Here is a 21,045-nt window from a genome sequence, read left to right on the forward strand (position 1 = left end):
AGTCGAAATGTCGAATTTTACCATCGTCTTTCACGATTTGGCACTCAGTGTCACCGCCACATTGAAAATGCGTGTGTGCGCTTGGTACGGTGCATGTGCATTCGTTTATTCATGCTTCCTTGAAAGAGTAGACTAGTGAATAGAACAGTGAATAGAATACTTACTTGTCAACTCTGGAGTCTTGACTAGTCCGATAAATCCGTCGTCCGCCTGACTCGTCTGATAAATCTAATGTGCTGTGGCTTTATTTTATTATTCTCTTTACTTCATTGTTTTCTACTGGCGCTACATGACGACAGTTGGAATAAAATAAATAAAAATGCAACAGAACGTCAGATATATCAGACTACTCGAGACAATTGTGTCGCAAGGTGTGTTCTGCACACAAGTTTTCATCTTATCCAGACAGCGAGATTGCTTCGTTTTCTGCGCGGAGAGATACGGCCGATGACATGCGCTGGCATTGCTTGCGATTCATTTGCCGCGGTGCAACATGTCCGCAGCGCTGGTCACGTCACCTCACAAAACTATTTCTGATGTCGAGCAGTATGCAAGTCGAATTTACATTATTAAATTCCGAATAAGATTTTGTCTAACCAGTTGTTATTGCCAAGTCTTCCTTTGATGTCCTCCCGATCATCATGAACGCCGGGAATTTCATCGCCTGCTTCCTCTGCTTGTCCTGCTTCGGGCTCGAACTGGTAAGGCCGTATTCCATTTCCAGTTGCAAGAACTTCACCTCCCACGACTACGTTATCCGACAATTCTTCATCTGATTCAGACCAAAATCCTTCATTTCTCTCACACTCACTGTCGCTACCAGATAAATCAAAGTCCATGTCATCCATTATTGAAAACCATATGTTTGATTTTTTTTAAAGCAGAAATGAACGAAGCGATTGAGTCGACGAATCGAATGTGGAAACACACAGGAAGCCAATGGAATCACGTAGACCACCAACCCGAGTAATTTGCGTGCAGCCTTTATCGTTCTGAAGATGACGTCATGTGGGTTACGCCCCTTTCAGTAGATTTCGGCAGATTTTTACGGGCGTTCCCGAAGAGGGTTGTTTTTTTTATTTTACATTTTACAGAACGACTATTGTGAAAAAACATTATCAGATCTGAAATCACGATAAAAAATTCCAATGGGACACACACACATATATATATATATATATATATATATATATATATATATATATATATATATATATATATATATTCAATTTCAGTACTTTTGGGTGTCATGGGACCTTTAAGTGTTACCACATGAGGGATGGTGCGGTGTTAATTAGCTTCGGGAGTGAGAATAAGTTCCCCCGTTTGTGATTGCCCTCTGTGGTTTTCACGATTTTTTTTTTTGTATTTCAAGCCAGGCAGTCAAGCTGGGAAACGTGTCCCTGAAACCACAACAATCAGGAGAAGCCCCGCCTTCCTGGGTAAGGGGGCGAGCAGGCCACGTCCCGGAGGCGGAGGATATAGAGCAGACAGGGCAGATTGCGTGGGAGGTTCCGACTGCATCAGATGGGAGAGATCTGTGTGATCGAGGTCGAGGGCAGGCAAGCCTGTGGACGTGTGGATTGTGGAACACTTCCGTCTGGACAGAACGGGAGATCGGCAGAGCACACACACGAGGTCGGTGTAAGGAACAGGAGCACACACACGAGGTCGGTGTAAGGAACAGGAGCACACACACGAGGTCGGTGTAAGGAACAGGAGCACACACACGAGGTCGGTGTAAGGAACAGGAGCACACACACGAGGTCGGTGTAAGGAACAGGAGCACACACACGAGGTCGGTGTAAGGAACAGGAGCACACACACGAGGTCGGTGTAAGGAACAGGAGCACACACACGAGGTCGGTGTAAGGAACAGGAGCACACACACGAGGTCGGTGTAAGGAACAGGAGCACACACACGAGGTCGGTGTAAGGAACAGGAGCACACACACGAGGTCGGTGTAAGGCAGGTGGCACCTTTGGAGGGAGGAAGGCGAGCACATTTTAAGCCTTCGTGTGGAAAGCTGCTTGTGGATTGCCTGACATACGTCTGCCCTGCCAAGAGAAGTGACGGCACCATTTGCACGAGTGTGCACGTGCTGGTGGAAGCGCTCCCCATTCCAAGTTTCACAAGGACCAGCTCTGGGCCAAGCTGAGAACCAGTATCCTTAAAAAAACAAAATGAAAAGATATTCCCCCCTATTTCTTTTCATCTTTTCTTTTCATTTGGATAAACCCCCTTGTACTGTCCTGGTGCAGTGCTCCTCCGCCCGTCCGCCATGCCCTTCAAAGCATGTATTTCAAATCCCTGTCGATCAACATGTCCGCTTCCTCTTAAGAAGGTACCGATCCGCCGTCCCGGGGAGCTGGCGGTTTTAACCACTCGTCACCACAATTTGGGTCAGGCGGTTAACCTGAGCCAGCAACCCCCGTGGCATTTGATGATCAGGAGTGTGGAATGCGAATCCCCATGACACTCGGCGGGCAGGTGAAGAATCACTCAAAATAAAGATTAAACACACACACAAACACGGACACACACACACACACACACACACACACACACACACACACACACACACACACACACACACACACACACACACACAAAAACATAAAACTTGAGACCCTTTTTAGTCCCAAGAGTTCCCTTCTGATGACCAATATGAGAATGAATTGACCACTCGTGCTGTTCTTGTGGTGTGCCTGAAGTGGAGGGTGGAGGATCATTTCCGCTCAATGAGTGGTGATGCTGTGATGTACCTTGTCTGTGGAGTGGTGGAGGACCATTTCGGCTCATTGAGTGGTCATGCTGTGATGCACCTTGTCTGTAGAGTGGTGGAGGACCACGGTCTGAGCGCTGCATCACCTGTATTACAGGATAAACACCAATTAGAAGATGTGTTCACTAAATGAAGATTTAAATCATGAACGACGAGAACGGCACTCAGGAGAACACACACCGATGCCAGGCTGAACACTTTACATTGTCTATCCAACCCACTGATGCGCTGGATCATGGAGTGAGACCTGAACCAAATTCGAATCGGCTTTTTCTTGCCACCGACAGAACTTATCCACCAAGTTTTGTCTTAACTCGTCCACAACGTTTTGTCTTAACTCGTCCACAACGGTTTGAGATATCAAGCTGCACATCGTTTTGGCCTTATTTCTCAATGGTGAAGAATCTGTGAAAAAACATTTAAATTCTCGTCTCCTGATCTTCCCGGAGTCTCATCAATTCGTCCTGTTTTCACTCAACCTGTCCAGCAAGGTTTGTCTGAATCCGTCCACAACTTTTTCAGATATCCTGAACACAAAGAGACGAACAGACAGAAAGAGGTGAAAACAGAACCACCTTCACCTTCGGTGGCGAAGGTAACTATAAAAGTACCTGAACACCAAGATACAAAACAGGTATGCAAGTACCTGAACATGTTGCTGATTCTGGACTTGTTCCCTGCGAACCCGCTCTTCTTGCTGTTGTTGGTTCTCTGCCATGAGAAGATGTGGCTGGAGGTTTTGCTCTCTCTGAAGTAACCCAAACTCCTGTTTAACCTCATGTTCAGAAGCCACCGCATGCAAGGGCACTGGTGGAAACAGGTCACATGATATTCATGAACATCAAGGCAGATCACGGAGTCAGCAAAATTATGAAATTCCATCAGATGATCATGACCCGACATGGTATGGTACCTTCATCCCAAGGTATGCTGCTTCCATATCAAGTCCAATTACTAAGTGTGACAAATTAAACAAAAACATTCTCGCTTGCCTATAACCGGTTACAACATGGCAAATTGAAAAAGGGAAGAGCACAAGAAAATAAGTGAAGCATTGTTTAGAGAAGAACTTGGCTTGGGATAAAAACACAAAAACATAACCCTCGTAAAATTATCGAAATAATCGTACATTTGGTGGAAAAGGTAACAATGTAAATATTGTTCCAGTTGTGGGGGGAGGTGGAAGAATTTAATAGTAAGTTTCGCAATGTGTACAGTTGCTTGATCCGTCGACGAGTAAAAAGCAACTCGATGTAACTAAGTTAGGGAATCTGTGAGCTTAAGTGTGACCACATGAGGGATGGTGTGGCGTTTATTAGCTTCGGGAGTGAGAATAAGTTCCCCAGTTTCTGATTGCTCTCTGTGGTTTTCACGATTGTTTTTTGTATTTCAAGTCAGACAGTCAAGTTGGGAAACGTGTCACTGAAACCACAACAAACAGGAGAAGCCCCGCCTTCCTGGGTTTGGGGGCGAGCAGGCCACGTCCCGGAGTCGGAGGATATAGAACGTACAGGGCGATTGCGTGGGAGGTTCCTACTGCATCGGATGGGAGAGATCTGTGTGATCGAGGTCGAGGGCATGCAGGTTTGCGGACATGTGGATTGTGGAACGCTTACGTCTGGACAGAACGGGAGATCGGCAGAGCACACACATGAGGTCGGTGTTAGGAACGCATGAGGCAGGTGGCACCTTTGGAGGGAGGAAGGCGAGCACATTTTGAGCCTTCGTGTGGAAAGCTAATTGTGGATTGCCTGACATACGTCTGCCCTGCCAAGAGAAGTGACGGCGCCATTTGCGCGAGTGTGCACGTGCTGGTGGAAGTGCTCCCCATTCCAAGTTTCACAAGGACCAGCTCTGGGCCAAGCTGAGAATCAGTATCCTCAAAAAAAAACAAAATGAAAAGATAAACCCCCCTTTTTCAAAGAATTAACAAACATATTGCCGAAGCGTCGATGTGTGCATCCCAAATGGCCAGGCCCCAGCGCACGTTACCGTCCGTGGCTACTGGCGCAGAATACGTCATCATGATATGGTCCTGTCGCGGATGCGTGGGTTGTATTGCGGAATTGGAGCTATTGTTGTTTATCGCCACAACGATGGCACGCTATGCCACTGGCACTGAGGACGAAGCCGAAGTCTTAGACCTAACAGCTTGACATTTGAGGTAATTTTTGTTAGAGATTTATCAAAGAATAATAGAGAAACAAATCCTCAGTCTAGGTCTAGAAAATTAAAATCTCGATAGATCAAGATCGATATGTTTTCATTTTATCACTTTTGACATTAAATGTTCACGTTCCCCAAGATATGCCTCCATTCAAACGTCTGGGATCACCTACGTCGGTGCCCGAGGCCGAGGTGGATGTTGGAAATGCCTATTTCCGAGCTCAGAAGTTTGTCAAACTCGGGTTTGGAAATGGCACAATACACGTTTTTGAAACTTACGCTTTCCGATGCTTGATGATATTTGTTCAATTAATTCCTCTAACAAGTCGAAATGTCGAATTTTACCATCGTCTTTCACGATTTGGCACTCAGTGTCACCGCCATATTGAAAATGCGTGTGTGAGCTTGGTACGGTGCATGTGCATTAGTTTATTCATGCTTTCTTGAAAGAGTAGACTAGTGAATAGAATACTTACTTGTCAACTCTGGAGTCTTGAGTAGTCCGAAAAATTCGTCGTCCGCCCGACTCGTCTGATAAATCTAATGTGCTGTCGCTTTCTTTTATTATTCTCTTTTCTTCATTGTTTTCTACTGGCGCTACATGACGACAGTCGGAATAAAATAAATAAAAATGCAACAGAACGTCATATTTATCGCACGACTCGAGACAATTGTGTCGCAAGGTGTGTTCTGCACAAAAGTTTTCATCGTATCCGGACAGCGAGATTGCTTCGTTTTATGCGAGGAGAGATACGGCCGATGACATGCGCTGGCCTTGCTTGCGATTCATTTACCGCGGTGCAACATGTCCGCAGCGCTGGTCACGTCACGTCACAAAAATATTTCTGATATCGAGCAGTATGCAAGTCGAATTTACATTATTGAAATACGAATAACATTTTGTCTTACCAATTGTTATTGCCAAGTCTTCCTTCGATGTCCTCCCGATCATCATGAACGCGGGGAATCTCATCGCCTGCTTCCTCTGGTTGTCCTGCTTCGGGCTCGAACTGGTAAGGCCGTATTCCATTTCCAGTTGCCTGAACTTCACCTCCCACGACTACGTTATCCGACAATTCTCCATCTGATTCAGACCAAAATCCTTCATTTCTCTCACACTCACTGTCGCTTCCAGCCAAATTAAAGTCCATGTCATCCATTATTGAAAACCAAATGTTTGATTTTTTTAAAGCAGAAATGAACGAAGCGATTGAGTCGACGAATCGAATGTGGAAACACACAGGAAGCCAATAGAATCACGCAGACCACCAACCCGAGAAATTTGCGTGCAGCCTTTATCGTTCTGAAGATGACGTCATGTGGGTAACGCCCCTTTCAGTAGATTTCGGCAGATTTTTAGGGGCGTTCCCGAAGAGGGTTGTTTTTTTTATTTTTCATTTTACAAAACGAGTATTGTGAAAAAAACATTGTCAGATCTGAAATCACGATGAAAAATTCCAATAGGACACATATATATATATATATATATATATATATATATATATATATATATATATATATATTTGTACAGTCGTCCCCCGTTTATCGCGGGGGTCATGTTCCAAATACAGTTACGTGACCGCGAGAAGTGAAAATCCGCGATGAATGGACGCCTCCCCAAAAATGCCTATTTTTTTTCTAAACACGATTGGGTTTGATTTATAACAAGTGAATATTAAACGCTGGGCGGTGTATAAACACGATTCGGTTTGATTTATATCAAGTGAATATAAACCTTCCTCTGGCGCTTCGGTTCCTTGCCAGAAGCCTTAGAAGGTGCTGGGCGTTTGGGCGGCATCATGGGGCTTTACTTGGAGAAAAACGGAGAAAATATTCGAAGTTCACAAGCGAAACTTTGTCTCGTGCGTTGTGTGACTGGTCGAGCGCCATGCGTTATAATTTATTGCTTAAATAATTTATATTTTATATATTATTACCGCGATGTACCGGGGAATCCACAGAAAAAAATAGTTAGGTTCCAAGGGAAAAACCGCGATGAAGCGGGGGCGCGACAGGTGAACCGCGATATAGCGGGGGATTACTGCATATATCTTCTACTTCTTCTTCTTCTTTCGGCTGCTCCCGTTCGGGGTCGCCACAGCGGATCATCCGTATGATCCACATCGTGATTTGGCACGTTTTACGCCGGATGCCCTTCCTGACGCAACCCTAGTCGCCTCTTACGACACAGGGATATGGTACACCTATTTTAACCTGGGTATACACCGGCCCAGTACACTGGTACTCATTTCGCCGACCTCGGAAGGATGACAGGCTGAGTCAACCCCCTGGTGTATTAATTCAGTGGCCCAACGGGGCTTGAACTCAGGACCTTTTGGATCCCAAGCCGTTGCCCTAACCACTGCGCCAACACCAGGCTCCGATTACTGTATGTATATATATATATATATATATGCAATTTCAGTCCTTTTGGGTGTCATGGGACCTTAAAGTGTTACCACATGAGGGATGGTGCGGTGATAATTAGCTTCGGGAGTGAGAATAAGTTACCCCGTTTGTGATTGCCCTCTGTGGTTTTCACGATTTTTTTTGTGTTTCAAGCCAGGCAGTCAAGCTGGGAAACGTGTCCCGGAAACCACAACAAACAGGAGAAGCCCCGCCTTCCGGGGTAAGGGGGCGAGCAGGCCACGTCCCGGAGGCGTTGGATATAGAGCAGATAGGGCAGATTGCATGGGAGGTTCCTACTACATCGGATGGGAGAGATCTGTGTGATCGAGGTCGAGGGCAGGCAAGCTTGCGGACGTGTGGATTGTGGAACACTTCCTTCTGGACAGAACGGGAGATTGGCAGAGCACACACACGAGATCGGTGTAAGGAACAGGAGCACACACACGAGGTCGGTGTAAGGAACAGGAGCACACACACGAGGTCGGTGTAAGGCAGGTGGCACCTTTGGAGAGAGGAAGGCGAGCACATTTTGAGCCTTCGTGTGGAAAGCTGCTTGTGGATTGCCTGAAAAACGTCTGCCCTGCCAAGAGAAGTGATGGTGCCATTTGCACGAGTGTGCACGTGCTGGTGGAAGCGGTCCCCATTACAAGTTTAACAAGGACCAGTTCTGGGCCAAGCTGAGAATCAGTATCCTTAAAAAAAACAAAATGAAAAGATATTCCCCCCTTTTTCTTTTCATCTTTTCTTTTCATTTGGATAAACCCCCTTGTACTGTCCTGGTGCTGTGCTCCTGTGACGTGCTCCTGTGCCATGCTCCTCCGCTCGTCCGCCATGCCCTTCAAGCATGTATTTCAAATCCCTGTCGATCAACATGTCCGCTTCCTCTTAAGAAGGTACCGATCCGCCGTCCCGGGTCGCTGGAGGTTTTCACCGCCAGTCACCACAATTTGGGTCAGGCGGTTAACCTGAGCCAGCAACCCCCGTGACATTTGATGATCAGGAGTGTGGAATGCGAATCCCCATGATACTCGACGGGCAGGTGAAGAATCACTCAAAATCAAGATTAAAACACACACACAAACACGGACACACACACACACACACACACACACACACACACACACACACACACACACACACACACACACACACACACATAAAACTTGAGACCCTTTTTAGTCCAAAGAGTTCCCTTCTGATGACCAATATGAGAATGAATTGACCACTGGTGCTGTTCTTGTGGTGCACCTGAAGTGGAGGGTGGAGGATCATTTCCGCTCAATGAGTGGTGATGCTGTGATGCACCTTGTCTGTAGAGTGGTGGAGGACCACGGTTTGAGGGCTGCATCACCTGTATTACAGGATAAACACCAATTAGAAGATGTGTTGACGAAATGAAGATTTAAATCATGAACGACGAGAACGGCACTCAGGAGAACACACACCTATGCCAGGCTGAACACTTTACATTGTCTATCCAACCCACTGATGCGCTGGATCTGGATTCAGACATGAACCAAATTCTAATCGGCTTTTTCTTGCCACCGACCAAACTTATTGACCAAGTTTTGTCTTAACTCGTCCACAACGTTTTGTCTTAACTCGTCCACAGCGGTTTGAGATATCAAGCTGCACATCGTTTTGGCCTTATTTCTCAATGGTGAAGAATCTCAGAAAAAAAACGTTTAAATTATCGTATCCTGATCTTCCCCAGAGTCTCATCAATTCGTCCTTTTTTCACTCAACCTGTCCAGCAAGGTTTGTCTGAATCCGTCCACAACTTTTTCAGATATCCTGCACACAAAGAGACGAACAGACAGAAAGAGGTGAAAACAGAACCTCCTTCACGTTTGGTGGCGAAGGTAACTATAAAAGTACCTGAACACAAAGATACAAAACAGGTATGCAAGTACCTGGACATGTTGCTGATTCTGGACTTGTTCCCTGCGAACCCGCTCTTCTTGCTGTTGTTGGTTCTCTGCCATGAGAAGATGTGGCTGGAGGTTTTGCTGTCTCTGAATCAACCCAAACTCCTGTTTAACCTCATGTTCAGAAGCCACCGCATGCAAGGGCACTGGTGGAAACAGGTCACATGATATTCATGAACATCAAGGCAGATCAAGGAGTCAGCAAAATTATGAAATTCCATCAGATGATCATGACCCGACATGGTATGGTACCTTCATCCCAAGGTATGCTGCTTCCATATCAAGTCCAATAACTAAGTGTGACAAATTAAACAAAAACATTCTCGCTTGCCTATAACCGGTTACAACATGGCAAATTGAAAAAGGGAAGAGCACAAGAAAATAAGTGAAGCATTGTTTAGAGAAGAACTTGGCTTGGGATAAAAACACAAAAACATAACCCTTGTAAAATTATCGAAATAATCGTACATTTCGTGAAAAAGGCAACAATTTAAATATTGTTCCAGTTGTGGGGGGAGATGGAAGAATTTAATAGTAAGTTTAGCATTGTGTACAGTTGCTTGATCCGTGGACGAGTAGAAAGCAACTCGATGTAACTAAGTTAGGGAATCTGTGAGCTTAAGTGTTACCACACGAGGGATGGTGTGGTGTTAATTAGCTTCGGGAGTGAGAATAAGTTCCCCAGTTTGTGATTGCCCTCTGTGGTTTTCACGATGTTTTTTTGTATTTCAAGCCAGGCAGTCAAGTTGGGAAACGTGCCCCTGAAACCACAACAGGAGAAGCTTCGCCTTCCTGGGTTTGGGGGCGAGCAGGCCACGTCACGGAGTCGGAGGATATAGAACGGACAGGGCGATTGCCTGGGAGGTTCCTACTGCATCGGATGAGAGAGATCTGTGTGATCGAGGTCGAGGGCAGGCAGGTTTGCGCAAAGGTGGATTGTGGAACGCTTCTGTCTGGACAGAACGGGAGATCGGCAGAGAACACACATGAGGTCGGTGCGAGGAATGCACGAGGCAGGTGGCACCTTTGGAGGGTTGAGCCTTCGTGTGGAAAGCTGCTTGTGGATTGCCTGACATACGTCTGCCCTGCCAAGAGAAGTGACGGCGCCATTTGTGCGTGCACGTGATGGTGGAAGTGCTCCCCACTCCAAGGTTGACAAGGACCAGCTCTGGGCCAAGCTGAGAACCAGTATCCTTAAAAAAAAACAAAATGAAAAGATAAACCCCCCTTTTTCAAAGGATTAACAAACTTATATTGCCGAAGCGTCGATGTGTGCAGCCCAAATGGCCAGGCCCCAGCGCACGTTACCGTCCGTGGCTACTGGCGCAGAATACGTCATCATGATATGGTCCTGTCGCGGATGCGTGGGTTGTATTACGGGATCGGAGCTATTGTTGTTTATCGCCACAACGATGGCACGCTATGCCACTGGCACTAATGACTAAGCCTAAGTCTTAGACCTAATTAAAAGTTTGACATATTAGGTAATTTTAGTTATAGATTCATCAAAGAATAATAGAGAAACAAATCCTCAGTCAAGGTCGAGAAAATTAAAATCTCGATAGATCAAGATCGATATGTTTTCATTTTATCACTTTTGACATTAAATGTGTACGTTCCCCAAGATATGCCTCCATTCAAACGTCTGGGATCACCTCCGTCGGTGCCCGAGGCCGAGGTGGATGTTGGAAATGCCTATTTCCGAGCTCAGAAGTTTGTCAAATTCGGGTTTAGAAATGGCACAATACACGTTTTTGAAACTTACTCTTTCCGATACTTGATGTTATTTGTTCAATTAATTCCTCTAACAAGTCGAAATGTCGAATTTTACCATTGTCTTTCACGATTTGGCACTCAGTGTCACCGTCATATTGAAAATGAGTGTGTGAGCTTGGTACGATGCATGTGCATTAGTTTATTCATGCTTTCTTGAAAGAGTAGACCAGTGAATAGAATAGTGAAGAGAATACTTACTTGTCAACTCTGGAGTCTTGACTAGTCTGATAAATCCGTCGTCCGTCCGACTAGTCTGATAAATCTGACATGCTGTGGCTTTCTTTTATTATTCTCTTTACTTCATTGTTTTCTACTGGCGCTACATGACGACAGTCGGAATAAAATAAATAAAAATGGAACAGAACGTCATATTTATCGCACTACTCGAGACAATTGTGTCGCAAGGTGTGTTCTGCACAAAAGTTTTCATCGTATCCGGACAGCGAGATTGCTTCGTTTTATGCGCGGAGAGATACGGCCGATGACATGCGCTGGCCTTGCTTGCGATTCATTTGTCGCGGTGCAACATGTCCGCGGCGCTGGTCACGTCACCTCACAAAAATATTTCTGATATCGAGCAGTATGCAAGTCGAATTTACATTATCGAATTACGAATAAGATTTTGTCTTACCAGTTGTTATTGCCAAATCTTCCTTTGATGTCCTCCCGATTATCATGAACGCCGGGAATTTCATCGCCAGTTTCCTCTGCTTGTCCTGCTTCGGGCTCAAGCTGGTAAGGCCGTATTCCATTTCCAGTTGCCTGAACTTCACCTCCCGCGACTACGTTATCCGACAATTCTCCATCTGATTCAGACCAAAATCCTTCATTTCTCTCACACTCACTCGTGACCAGACAAATCAAAGTCCATGTCATCCATTATTCAAAATTAAATGTTTGATTTTTTTAAAGCAGAAATGAACGAAGCGATTGAGTCGACGAATCGAATGTGGAAACACAAAGGAAGCCAATAGAATCACGTATACCACCAACCGTGTGGATTGTGGAACGCTTCTGTCTTGACAGAATGGGAGATCGGCACAGCACACACACGAGGTCAGTGTTCGGAACGCACGAGGCAGGTGGCACCTTTGGAGAGAGGAAGGCGAGCACATTTTGAGCCTTCGTGTGGAAAGCTGCTTGTGGATTGCCTGAGATACGTCTGCCCTGCCAAGAGAAGTGACGGTACCATTTGCACGAGTGTGCACGTGCTGGTGGAAGCGCTCCCCATTCCAAGTTTCACAAGGACCAGCTCTGGGCCAAGCTGAGAACCAGTATCCTTAAAAAAACAAAATGAAAAGATATTCCCACCTTTTTCTTTTCATCTTTTCTTTTCATTTGGATAAACCCCCTTGTACTGTCCTGGTGCAGTGCTCCTCCGCCCGTCCGCCATGCCCTTCAAGCATGTATTTCAAATCCCTGTCGATCAACATGTCCGCTTCTTCTTAAGAAGGTACCGATCCGCCGTCCCGGGGAGCTGGCGATTTTAACTACCCGTCACCACAATTTGGGTCAGGCGGTTAACCTGAGCCAGCAACCCCCGTGGCATTTGATGATCAGGAGTGTGGAATGCGAATCCCCATGACACTCGGCGGGCAGGTGAAGAATCACTCAAAATAAAGATTAAACACACACACAAACACGGACACACACACACACACACACGGACACACACACACACACAAACACGGACACACACACACACACACACGGACACACACACACACACACAAACACGGACACACACACACACACACACACACACACAAACACGGACACACACACACACACACACACACACACACACACACACACACACACACACACAAAAACATAAAACTTGAGACCCTTTTTAGTCCAAAGAGTTCGCTTCTTTTCACCAATATGAGAATGAATTGACCACTGGTGCTGTTCTTGTGGTGGACCTGAAGTGGAGCGTGGAGGATCATTTCTGCTCAATGAGTGGTGATGCTGTGATGTACCTTGTCTGTGGAGTGGTGGAGGACCATTTCGGCTCATTGAGTGGTCATGCTGTGATGCACCTTGTCTGTAGAGTGGTGGAGGACAACGGTCTGAGCGCTGCATCACCTGTATTACAGGATAAACAACAATTAGATGTGTTCACGAAATGAAGATTTAAATCATGAACGACGAGAACGGCACTCAGGAGAACACACACCTATGCCAGGCTGAACACTTTACATTGTCTATCCAACCCACTGATGCGCTGGATCTGGATTCAGACATGAACCAAATTCTAATCGGCTTTTTCTTCCCACGACAGAACTTATCCACCAAGTTTTGTCTTAACTCGTCCAGAACGTTTTGTCTTAACTCGTCCACAGCGGTTTGCGATATCAAGCTGCACATCGTTTTGGCCTTATTTCTCAATGGTGAAGAATCTCTGAAAAAACATTTAAATTCTCGTCTCCTGATCTTCCTGGAGTCTCATCAATTCGTCCTTTTTTCACTCAACCTGTCCAGCAAGGTTTGTCTGAATCCGTCCACAACTTTTTCAGATATCCTTTTTCAGATATTTCTTTTTCAGACAAAGAGACGAACAGACAGAAAGAGGTGAAAACAGAACCACCTTCACCTTCGGTGGCGAAGGTAACTATAAAAGTACCTGAACACCAAGATACAAAACAGGTATGCAAGTACCTGGACATGTTGCTGATTCTGGACTTGTTCCCTGCGAACCCGCTCTTCTTGCTGTTGTTGGTTCTCTGCCATGAGAAGATGTGGCTGGAGGTTTTGCTGTTTCTGAAGTAACCCAAACTCCTGTTTAACCTCATGTTCAGAAGCCACCGCATGCAAGGGCACTGGTGGAAACAGGTCACATGATATTCATGAACATCAAGGCAGATCAAAGATTCAACAAAATTATGACATTCCATCGGATGATCATGACCCGACATGGTATGGTACCTTCAGCCCAAGGTATGCTGCTTCCATATCAAGTCCAATAACTAAGTGTGACAAATTAAACAAAAACATTCTCGCTTGCCTATAACCGGTTTCAACATGGCAAATTGAAAAAGGGAAGAGCACAAGAAAATAAGTGAAGCATTGTTTAGAGAAGAACTTGGCCTGGGATAAAAACAGAAAAACATAACCCTCGTAAAATTATCGAAATAATCGTACATTTGGTGGAAAAGTTAACAATGTAAATATTGTTCCAGTTGTGGGGGGAGATGGAAGAATTTAATAGTAAGTTTCGCATTGTGTACAGTTGCTTGATCCGTCGACGAGTAAAAAGCAACTCGATGTAACTAAGTTAGGGAATCTGTGAGCTTAAGTGTGACCACATGAGGGATGGTGTGGCGTTAATTAGCTTCGGGAGTGAGAATAAGTTCCCCAGTTTGTGATTGCCCTCTGTGGTTTCACGATGTTTTTTGTATTTCAAGTCAGACAGTCAAGTTGGGAAACGTGTCACTGAAACCACAACAAACAGGAGAAGCCTCGCCTTCCTGGGTTTGGGGGCGAGCAGGCCACGTCACGGAGTCGGAGGATATAGAACGGACAGGGCGATTGCCTGGGAGGTTCCTACTGCATCGGATGAGAGAGATCTGTGTGATCGAGGTCGAGGGCAGGCAGGTTTGCGCAAAGGTGGATTGTGGAACGCTTCTGTCTGGACAGAACGGGAGATCGGCAGAGAACACACATGAGGTCGGTGCGAGGAATGCACGAGGCAGGTGGCACCTTTGGAGGGTTGAGCCTTCGTGTGGAAAGCTGCTTGTGGATTGCCTGACATACGTCTGCCCTGCCAAGAGAAGTGACGGCGCCATTTGTGCGAGTGTGCACGTGATGGTGGAAGTGCTCCCCACTCCAAGGTTGACAAGGACCAGCTCTGGGCCAAGCTGAGAACCAGTATCCTTTAAAAAAAACAAAATGAAAAGATAAACCCCCCTTTTTCAAAGGATTAACAAACTTATATTGCCGAAGCGTCGATGTGTGCAGCCCAAATGGCCAGGCCCCAGCGCACGTTACCGTCCGTGGCTACTGGCGCAGAATACGTCATCATGATATGGTCCTGTCGCGGATGCGTGGGTTGTATTACGGGATCGGAGCTATTGTTGTTTATCGCCACAACGATGGCACGCTATGCCACTGGCACTAATGACTAAGCCTAAGTCTTAGACCTAATTAAAAGTTTGACATTTTAGGTAATTTTAGTTATAGATTCATCAAAGAATAATAGAGAAACAAATCCTCAGTCAAGGTCGAGAAAATTAAAATCTCGATAGATCAAGATCGATATGTTTTCATTTTATCACTTTTGACATTAAATGTGTACGTTCCCCAAGATATGCCTCCATTCAAACGTCTGGGATCACCTCCGTCGGTGCCCGAGGCCGAGGTGGATGTTGGAAATGCCTATTTCCGAGCTCAGAAGTTTGTCAAACTCGGGTTTGGAAATGGCACAATACACGTTTTTGAAACTTACTCTTTCCGATACTTGATGTTATTTGTTCAATTAATTCCTCTAACAAGTCGAAATGTCGAATTTTACCATTGTCTTTCACAATTTGGCACTCAGTGTCACCGTCATATTGAAAATGAGTGTGTGAGCTTGGTACGATGCATGTGCATTAGTTTATTCATGCTTTCTTGAAAGAGTCGACCAGTGAATAGAATAGTGAAGAGAATACTTACTTGTCAACTCTGGAGTCTTGACTAGTCTGATAAATCCGTCGTCCGTCCGACTCGTCTGATAAATCTGACATGCTGTGGCTTTCTTTTATTATTCTCTTTACTTCATTGTTTTCTACTGGCGCTACATGACGACAGTCGGAATAAAATAAATAAAAATGGAACAGAACGTCATATTTATCGGACTACTCGAGACAATTGTGTCGCAAGGTGTGTTCTGCACAAAAGTTTTCATCGTATCCGGACAGCGAGATTGCTTCGTTTTATGCGCGGAGAGATACGGCCGATGACATGTGCTGGCCTTGCTTGCGATTCATTTGTCGCGGTGCAAGATGTCCGCGGCGCTGGTCACGTCACCTCACGAAAATATTTCTGATATCGGGCAGTATGCAAGTCGAATTTACATTATTGAATTACGAATAAGATTTTGTCTTACCAGTTGTGATTGCCAAATCTTCCTTCGATGTTCTCCCGATTATCATGAACGCCGAGAATTTCATCGCCAGTTTCCTCTGCTTGTCCTGCTTCGGGCTCGAACTGGTAAGGCCGTATTCCATTTCCAGTTGCCTGAACTTCACCTCCCGCGACTACGTTATCCGACAATTCTTCATCTGATTCAGACCAAAATCCTTCATTTCTCTCACACTCACTGTCGCTTCCAGCCAAATCAAAGTCCATGTCATCCATTATTCAAAACCAAATGTTTGATTTTTTTTAAAGCAGAAATGAACGAAGCGATTGAGTCGACGAATCGAATGTGGAAACACACAGGAAGCCAATGGAATCACGTATACCACCAACCGTGTGGATTGTGGAACGCTTCTGTCTTGACAGAACGGGAGATCGGCAGAGCACACACACGAGGTCGGTGTAAGGCAGGTGGCACCTTTGGAGAGAGGAAGGCGAGCACATTTTAAGCCTTCGTGTGGAAAGCTGCTTGTGGATTGCCTGACAAACGTCTGCCCTGCCAAGAGAAGTGACGGTGCCATTTGCACGAGTGTGCACTTGCTGGTGGAAGCTCTCCCCATTCCAAGTTTCACAAGGACCAGCTCTGGGCCAAGCTGAGAACCAGTATCCTGAAAAAAAATGAGATATTCCCCCCTTTTTCTTTTCATCTTTTCTTTTCATTTCGATAAACCCCCTTGTACTGTCCTGGTGCTGTGCTCCTGTGCCATGCTCCTCCGTCCGTCCGCCATGCCCTTCAAGCATGTATTTCAAATCCCTGTCGATCAACATGTCCACTTCCTCTTAAGAAGGCACCGATCCGCCGTCGGGGGAGCTGGCGGTGTTAACTGCCCGTCACCACAATTTGGGTCAGGCGATTAACCTGAGCCAGCAACCCCCGTGACATTTGATGATCAGGAGTGTGGAATGCGAATCTCCATGACACTCGGCGGGCAGGTGAAGAATCACTCAAAATAAAGATTAAACACACACACAAACACGGACACACACACACAAACACGGACACACACACACAAACACGGACACACACACACACAAAGACATAAAACTTGAGACCCTTTTTAATCCAAAGAGTTCCCTTCTGATGACAAATATGAGAATGAATTGACCACTGGTGCTGTTCTTGTGGTGGACCTGAAGTGGAGCGTGGAGGATCATTTCTGCTCAATGAGTGGTGATGCTGTGATGTACCTTGTCTGTGGAGTGGTGGAGGACCATTTCGGCTCATTGAGTGGTCATGCTGTGATGCACCTTGTCTGGAGAGTGGTGGAGGACCACGGTCTGAGCGCTGCATCACCTGTATTACAGGATAAACACCAATTAGAAGATGTGTTCACTAAATGAAGATTTAAATCATGAACGACGAGAACGGCACTCAGGAGAACACACACCGATGCCAGGCTGAACACTTTACATTGTCTATCCAACCCACTGATGCGCTGGATCTGGATTCAGACCTGAACCAAATTCAAATCGGCTTTTCTTGCCACCGACCGAACTTATCCACCAAGTTTGTCTTAACTCGTCCACAACGTTTTGTCTTAACTCGTCCACAACGGTTTGAAATATCAAGCTGCACATCGTTTTGGCCTTATTTCTCAATGGTGAAGAATCTCTGAAAAAACATTTAAATTATCGTATCCTGATCTTCCCGGGAGTCTCATCAATTCGTCCTTTTATACACCTAACCTGTCCACCAAGGTTTGTCTGAATCCGTCCACAACTTTTTCAGATATCCTGCACACAAAGAGACGAACAGACAGAAAGAGGTGAAAACAGAACCTCCTTCACCTTCGGTGGCGAAGGTAACTATAAAAGTACCTGAACACCAAGATACAAAACAGGTATGCAAGTACCTGGACATGTTGCTGATTCTGGACTTGTTCCCTGCGAACCCGCTCTTCTTGCTGTTGTTGGTTCTCTGCCATGAGAAGATGTGGCTGGAGGTTTTGCTGTCTCTGAAGTAACCCAAACTCCTGTTTAACCTCATGTTCAGAAGCCACCGCATGCAAGGGCACTGGTGGAAACAGGTCACATGATATTCATGAACATCAAGGCAGATCAAAGATTCAGCAAAATTATGAAATTCCATCGGATGATCATGACCCGACATGGTATGGTACCTTCAGCCCAAGGTATGCTGCTTCCATCTCAAGTCCAATTACTAAGTGTGACAAATTAAACAAAAACATTCTGGCTTGCCTATAACCGGTTACAACATGGCAAATTGAAAAAGGGAAGAGCACAAGAAAATAAGTGAAGCATTGTTTAGAGAAGAACTTGGCTTGGGATAAAAACACAAAAACATAACCCTCGTAAAATTATCGAAATAATAGTACATTTGGTGAAAAAGGTAACAATGTAAATATTGTTCCAGTTGTGGGGGGAGATGGAAGAATTTAATTGTAAGTTTCGCATTGTGTGCAGTTGTTTATCCGTGGACGAGTAGAAAGCAACTCGATGTAACGAAGTTAGGGAATCTGTGAGCATTAAAGGTCCCATGACACTCAAAACTTTCTGGTTATTTAAATATTAACTTGACCTTCCTCGTGAAGAAATCACCCATGTTTCTTTTTCAAAATCAAAAATGGGATAATTGGACCAATATTTCGAACATTTCTAGTACTTTTCACAACTTCCTTTGCCCCGCCCCTCAAAAAAGTTGACTTCAGCGAACCGCAGGTCACGTGACCGTTCACGTCATCTCCAAAACGCGTCTCGCACAGAGTTGATTGATTAGATGTCGCGCTCCGTATAAAGTACGTACAAATGCATTGTGCACATGTGTTTGCCATCTCACTGATCGCCTTAATTCCTGTGATTGTTTCGCGAAAGTTGTTCAGAGTTTTCGCCTTACTTTCAAAAATGCCTGCAAGATGTATCGTAGCAGGATGCAGCAATACAACCAGAGACGATGTAAGCCTTCATGTATTCCCGAAAGATGAGAATCTTCGGAGAATATGGACATCTAAAGTGAAGCAGACGAGGGGAAACTGGAAAGGCCCCAGCGACACAAGCGTCATTTGCAGCGCCCACTTCGAAGACAGTGACCGAGATCAGGGCTCTATTCGCTGTTCAGTTTGAAGAAGTTGAGGAGGCTGAAACCTGATGCAGTACCCATCATCAAAAGCAATGTCGTTCGCCATGCCGAGAAAAAAAGGGGTGTGAGGAAAACTGCTGAGAAGCGGAAGAAAATAAGGGTAAGTCATTCCTAAGTCCAATATCATAGCAGCAGCCCAAATGGCCAGGCCCCAGCGCACGTTACCGTCCGTGGCTACTGGCGCAGAATACGTCATCATGATATGGTCCTGTCGCGGATGCGTGGGTTGTATTACGGGATCGGAGCTATTGTTGTTTATCGCCACAACGATGGCACGCTATGCCACTGGCACTAATTACTAAGCCGAAGTCTAAGACCTCGTTAAAAGTTCGACATTTTAGGTAATTTTAGTTATAGATTCATCAAAGAATAATTGAGAAACAAATCCTCAGTCAAGGTCCAGAAAATTAAAATCTCGATAGATCGAGATCGATATGTTTTCATTTTATCACTTTTGACATTAAATGTGTACGTTACCCAAGATATGCCTCCATTCAAACGTCTGGGATCACCTACGTCGGTGCCCGAGGCCGAGGTGGATGTTGGAAATGCCTATTTCCGAGCGAAGAAGTTTGTCAAACTCGGGTTTGGAAATGGCACAATACACGTTTTTGAAACTTACTCTTTCCGATGCTTGATGATATTTGTTCAATTAATTCCTCTAACAAGTCGAAATGTCGAATTTTACCATCGTCTTTCACGATTTGGCACTCAGTGTCACCGCCATATTGAAAATGTGTGTGTGCGCTTGGTACGGTGCATGTGCATTCATTTATTCATGCTTCCTTGAAAGAGTAGACTAGTGAATAGAATAGTGAATAGAATACTTACTTGTCAACTCTGGAGTCTAGACTCGTCCGATAAATCCGTCGTCCGCCCGACTCGTCTGATAAATCTAATGTGCTGTCGCTTTCTTTTATTATTCTCTTTACTTCATTGTTTTCTACTGGCGCTACGTGACGACAGTCGGAATAAAATAAATAAAAATGCAACAGAACGTCAGATATATCGGACTACTCGAGACAATTGTGTCGCAAGGTGTGTTCTGCACACAAGTTTTCATCGTATCCGGACAGCGAGATTGCTTCGTTTTCTGCGCGGAGAGATACGGCCGATGACATGCGCTGGCCTTGCTTGCGATTCATTTGCCGTGGTGCAACATGTCCGCGGCGCTGGTCACGTCACCTCACAAAAATATTTCTGATATCGAGCAGTATGCAAGTCGAATTTACATTATTAAATTCCGAATAAGATTTTGTCTTACCAGTTGTTATTGCCAAGTCTTCCTTTGATGGCCTCCCGATCATCATGAACGCCGGGAATTTCATCGCCTGATTCCTCTGCTTGTCCTGCTTCGGGCTCGAACTGATAAGGCCGTATTCCATTTCCACTTGCCTGAACTTCACCTTCCGCGACTACGTTATCTGACAATTCTCCATCTGATTCAGACCAAAATCCTTCATTTCTCTCACACTCACTGTCGCTACCAGACAAATCAAAGTCCATGTCATCCATTATTCAAAACTAAATGTTTGATTTTTTTAAAGCAGAAATGAACGAAGCGATTGAGTCGACGAATCGAATGTGGAAAAACACAGGAAGCCAAAAGAATCACGTAGACCACCAACCCGAGAAATTTGCGTGCAGCCTTTATCGTTCTGGAGATTACGTCATGTGGGTAACGCCCCTTTCAGTAGATTTCGGCAGATTTTTACGGGCGTTCCCGAAGAGGGTTGTTTTTTTTATTTTACATTTTACAGAA

General features: G+C 45.2%; 1 protein-coding gene across 1 annotated transcript in view; it reads right to left on the minus strand.

The window, feature by feature from the left end:
- Positions 1-21,045, minus strand: part of LOC147007922 (uncharacterized) — a 197,282-nt gene that overhangs the window by 107,579 nt on the left and 68,658 nt on the right. The window contains exons 10-16 of the mRNA XM_085865988.1: positions 18,040-18,200; positions 17,375-17,480; positions 13,727-13,887; positions 13,048-13,153; positions 9,275-9,435; positions 8,667-8,712; positions 2,767-2,826 (exon numbers count right to left, since the gene is read on the minus strand). Of these exons, the coding sequence (XP_085722114.1) occupies positions 2,767-2,826; positions 8,667-8,712; positions 9,275-9,435; positions 13,048-13,153; positions 13,727-13,887; positions 17,375-17,480; positions 18,040-18,200 (801 nt within the window). The remainder of the gene's footprint in view (positions 1-2,766; positions 2,827-8,666; positions 8,713-9,274; positions 9,436-13,047; positions 13,154-13,726; positions 13,888-17,374; positions 17,481-18,039; positions 18,201-21,045) is intronic.

The sequence above is a fragment of the Eptatretus burgeri genome, chromosome 23 (genome assembly GCF_056783735.1).
Source record: "Eptatretus burgeri isolate ZD-2024b chromosome 23, Ebu_testis_v1, whole genome shotgun sequence".
Taxonomy (NCBI): domain Eukaryota; kingdom Metazoa; phylum Chordata; class Myxini; order Myxiniformes; family Myxinidae; genus Eptatretus; species Eptatretus burgeri.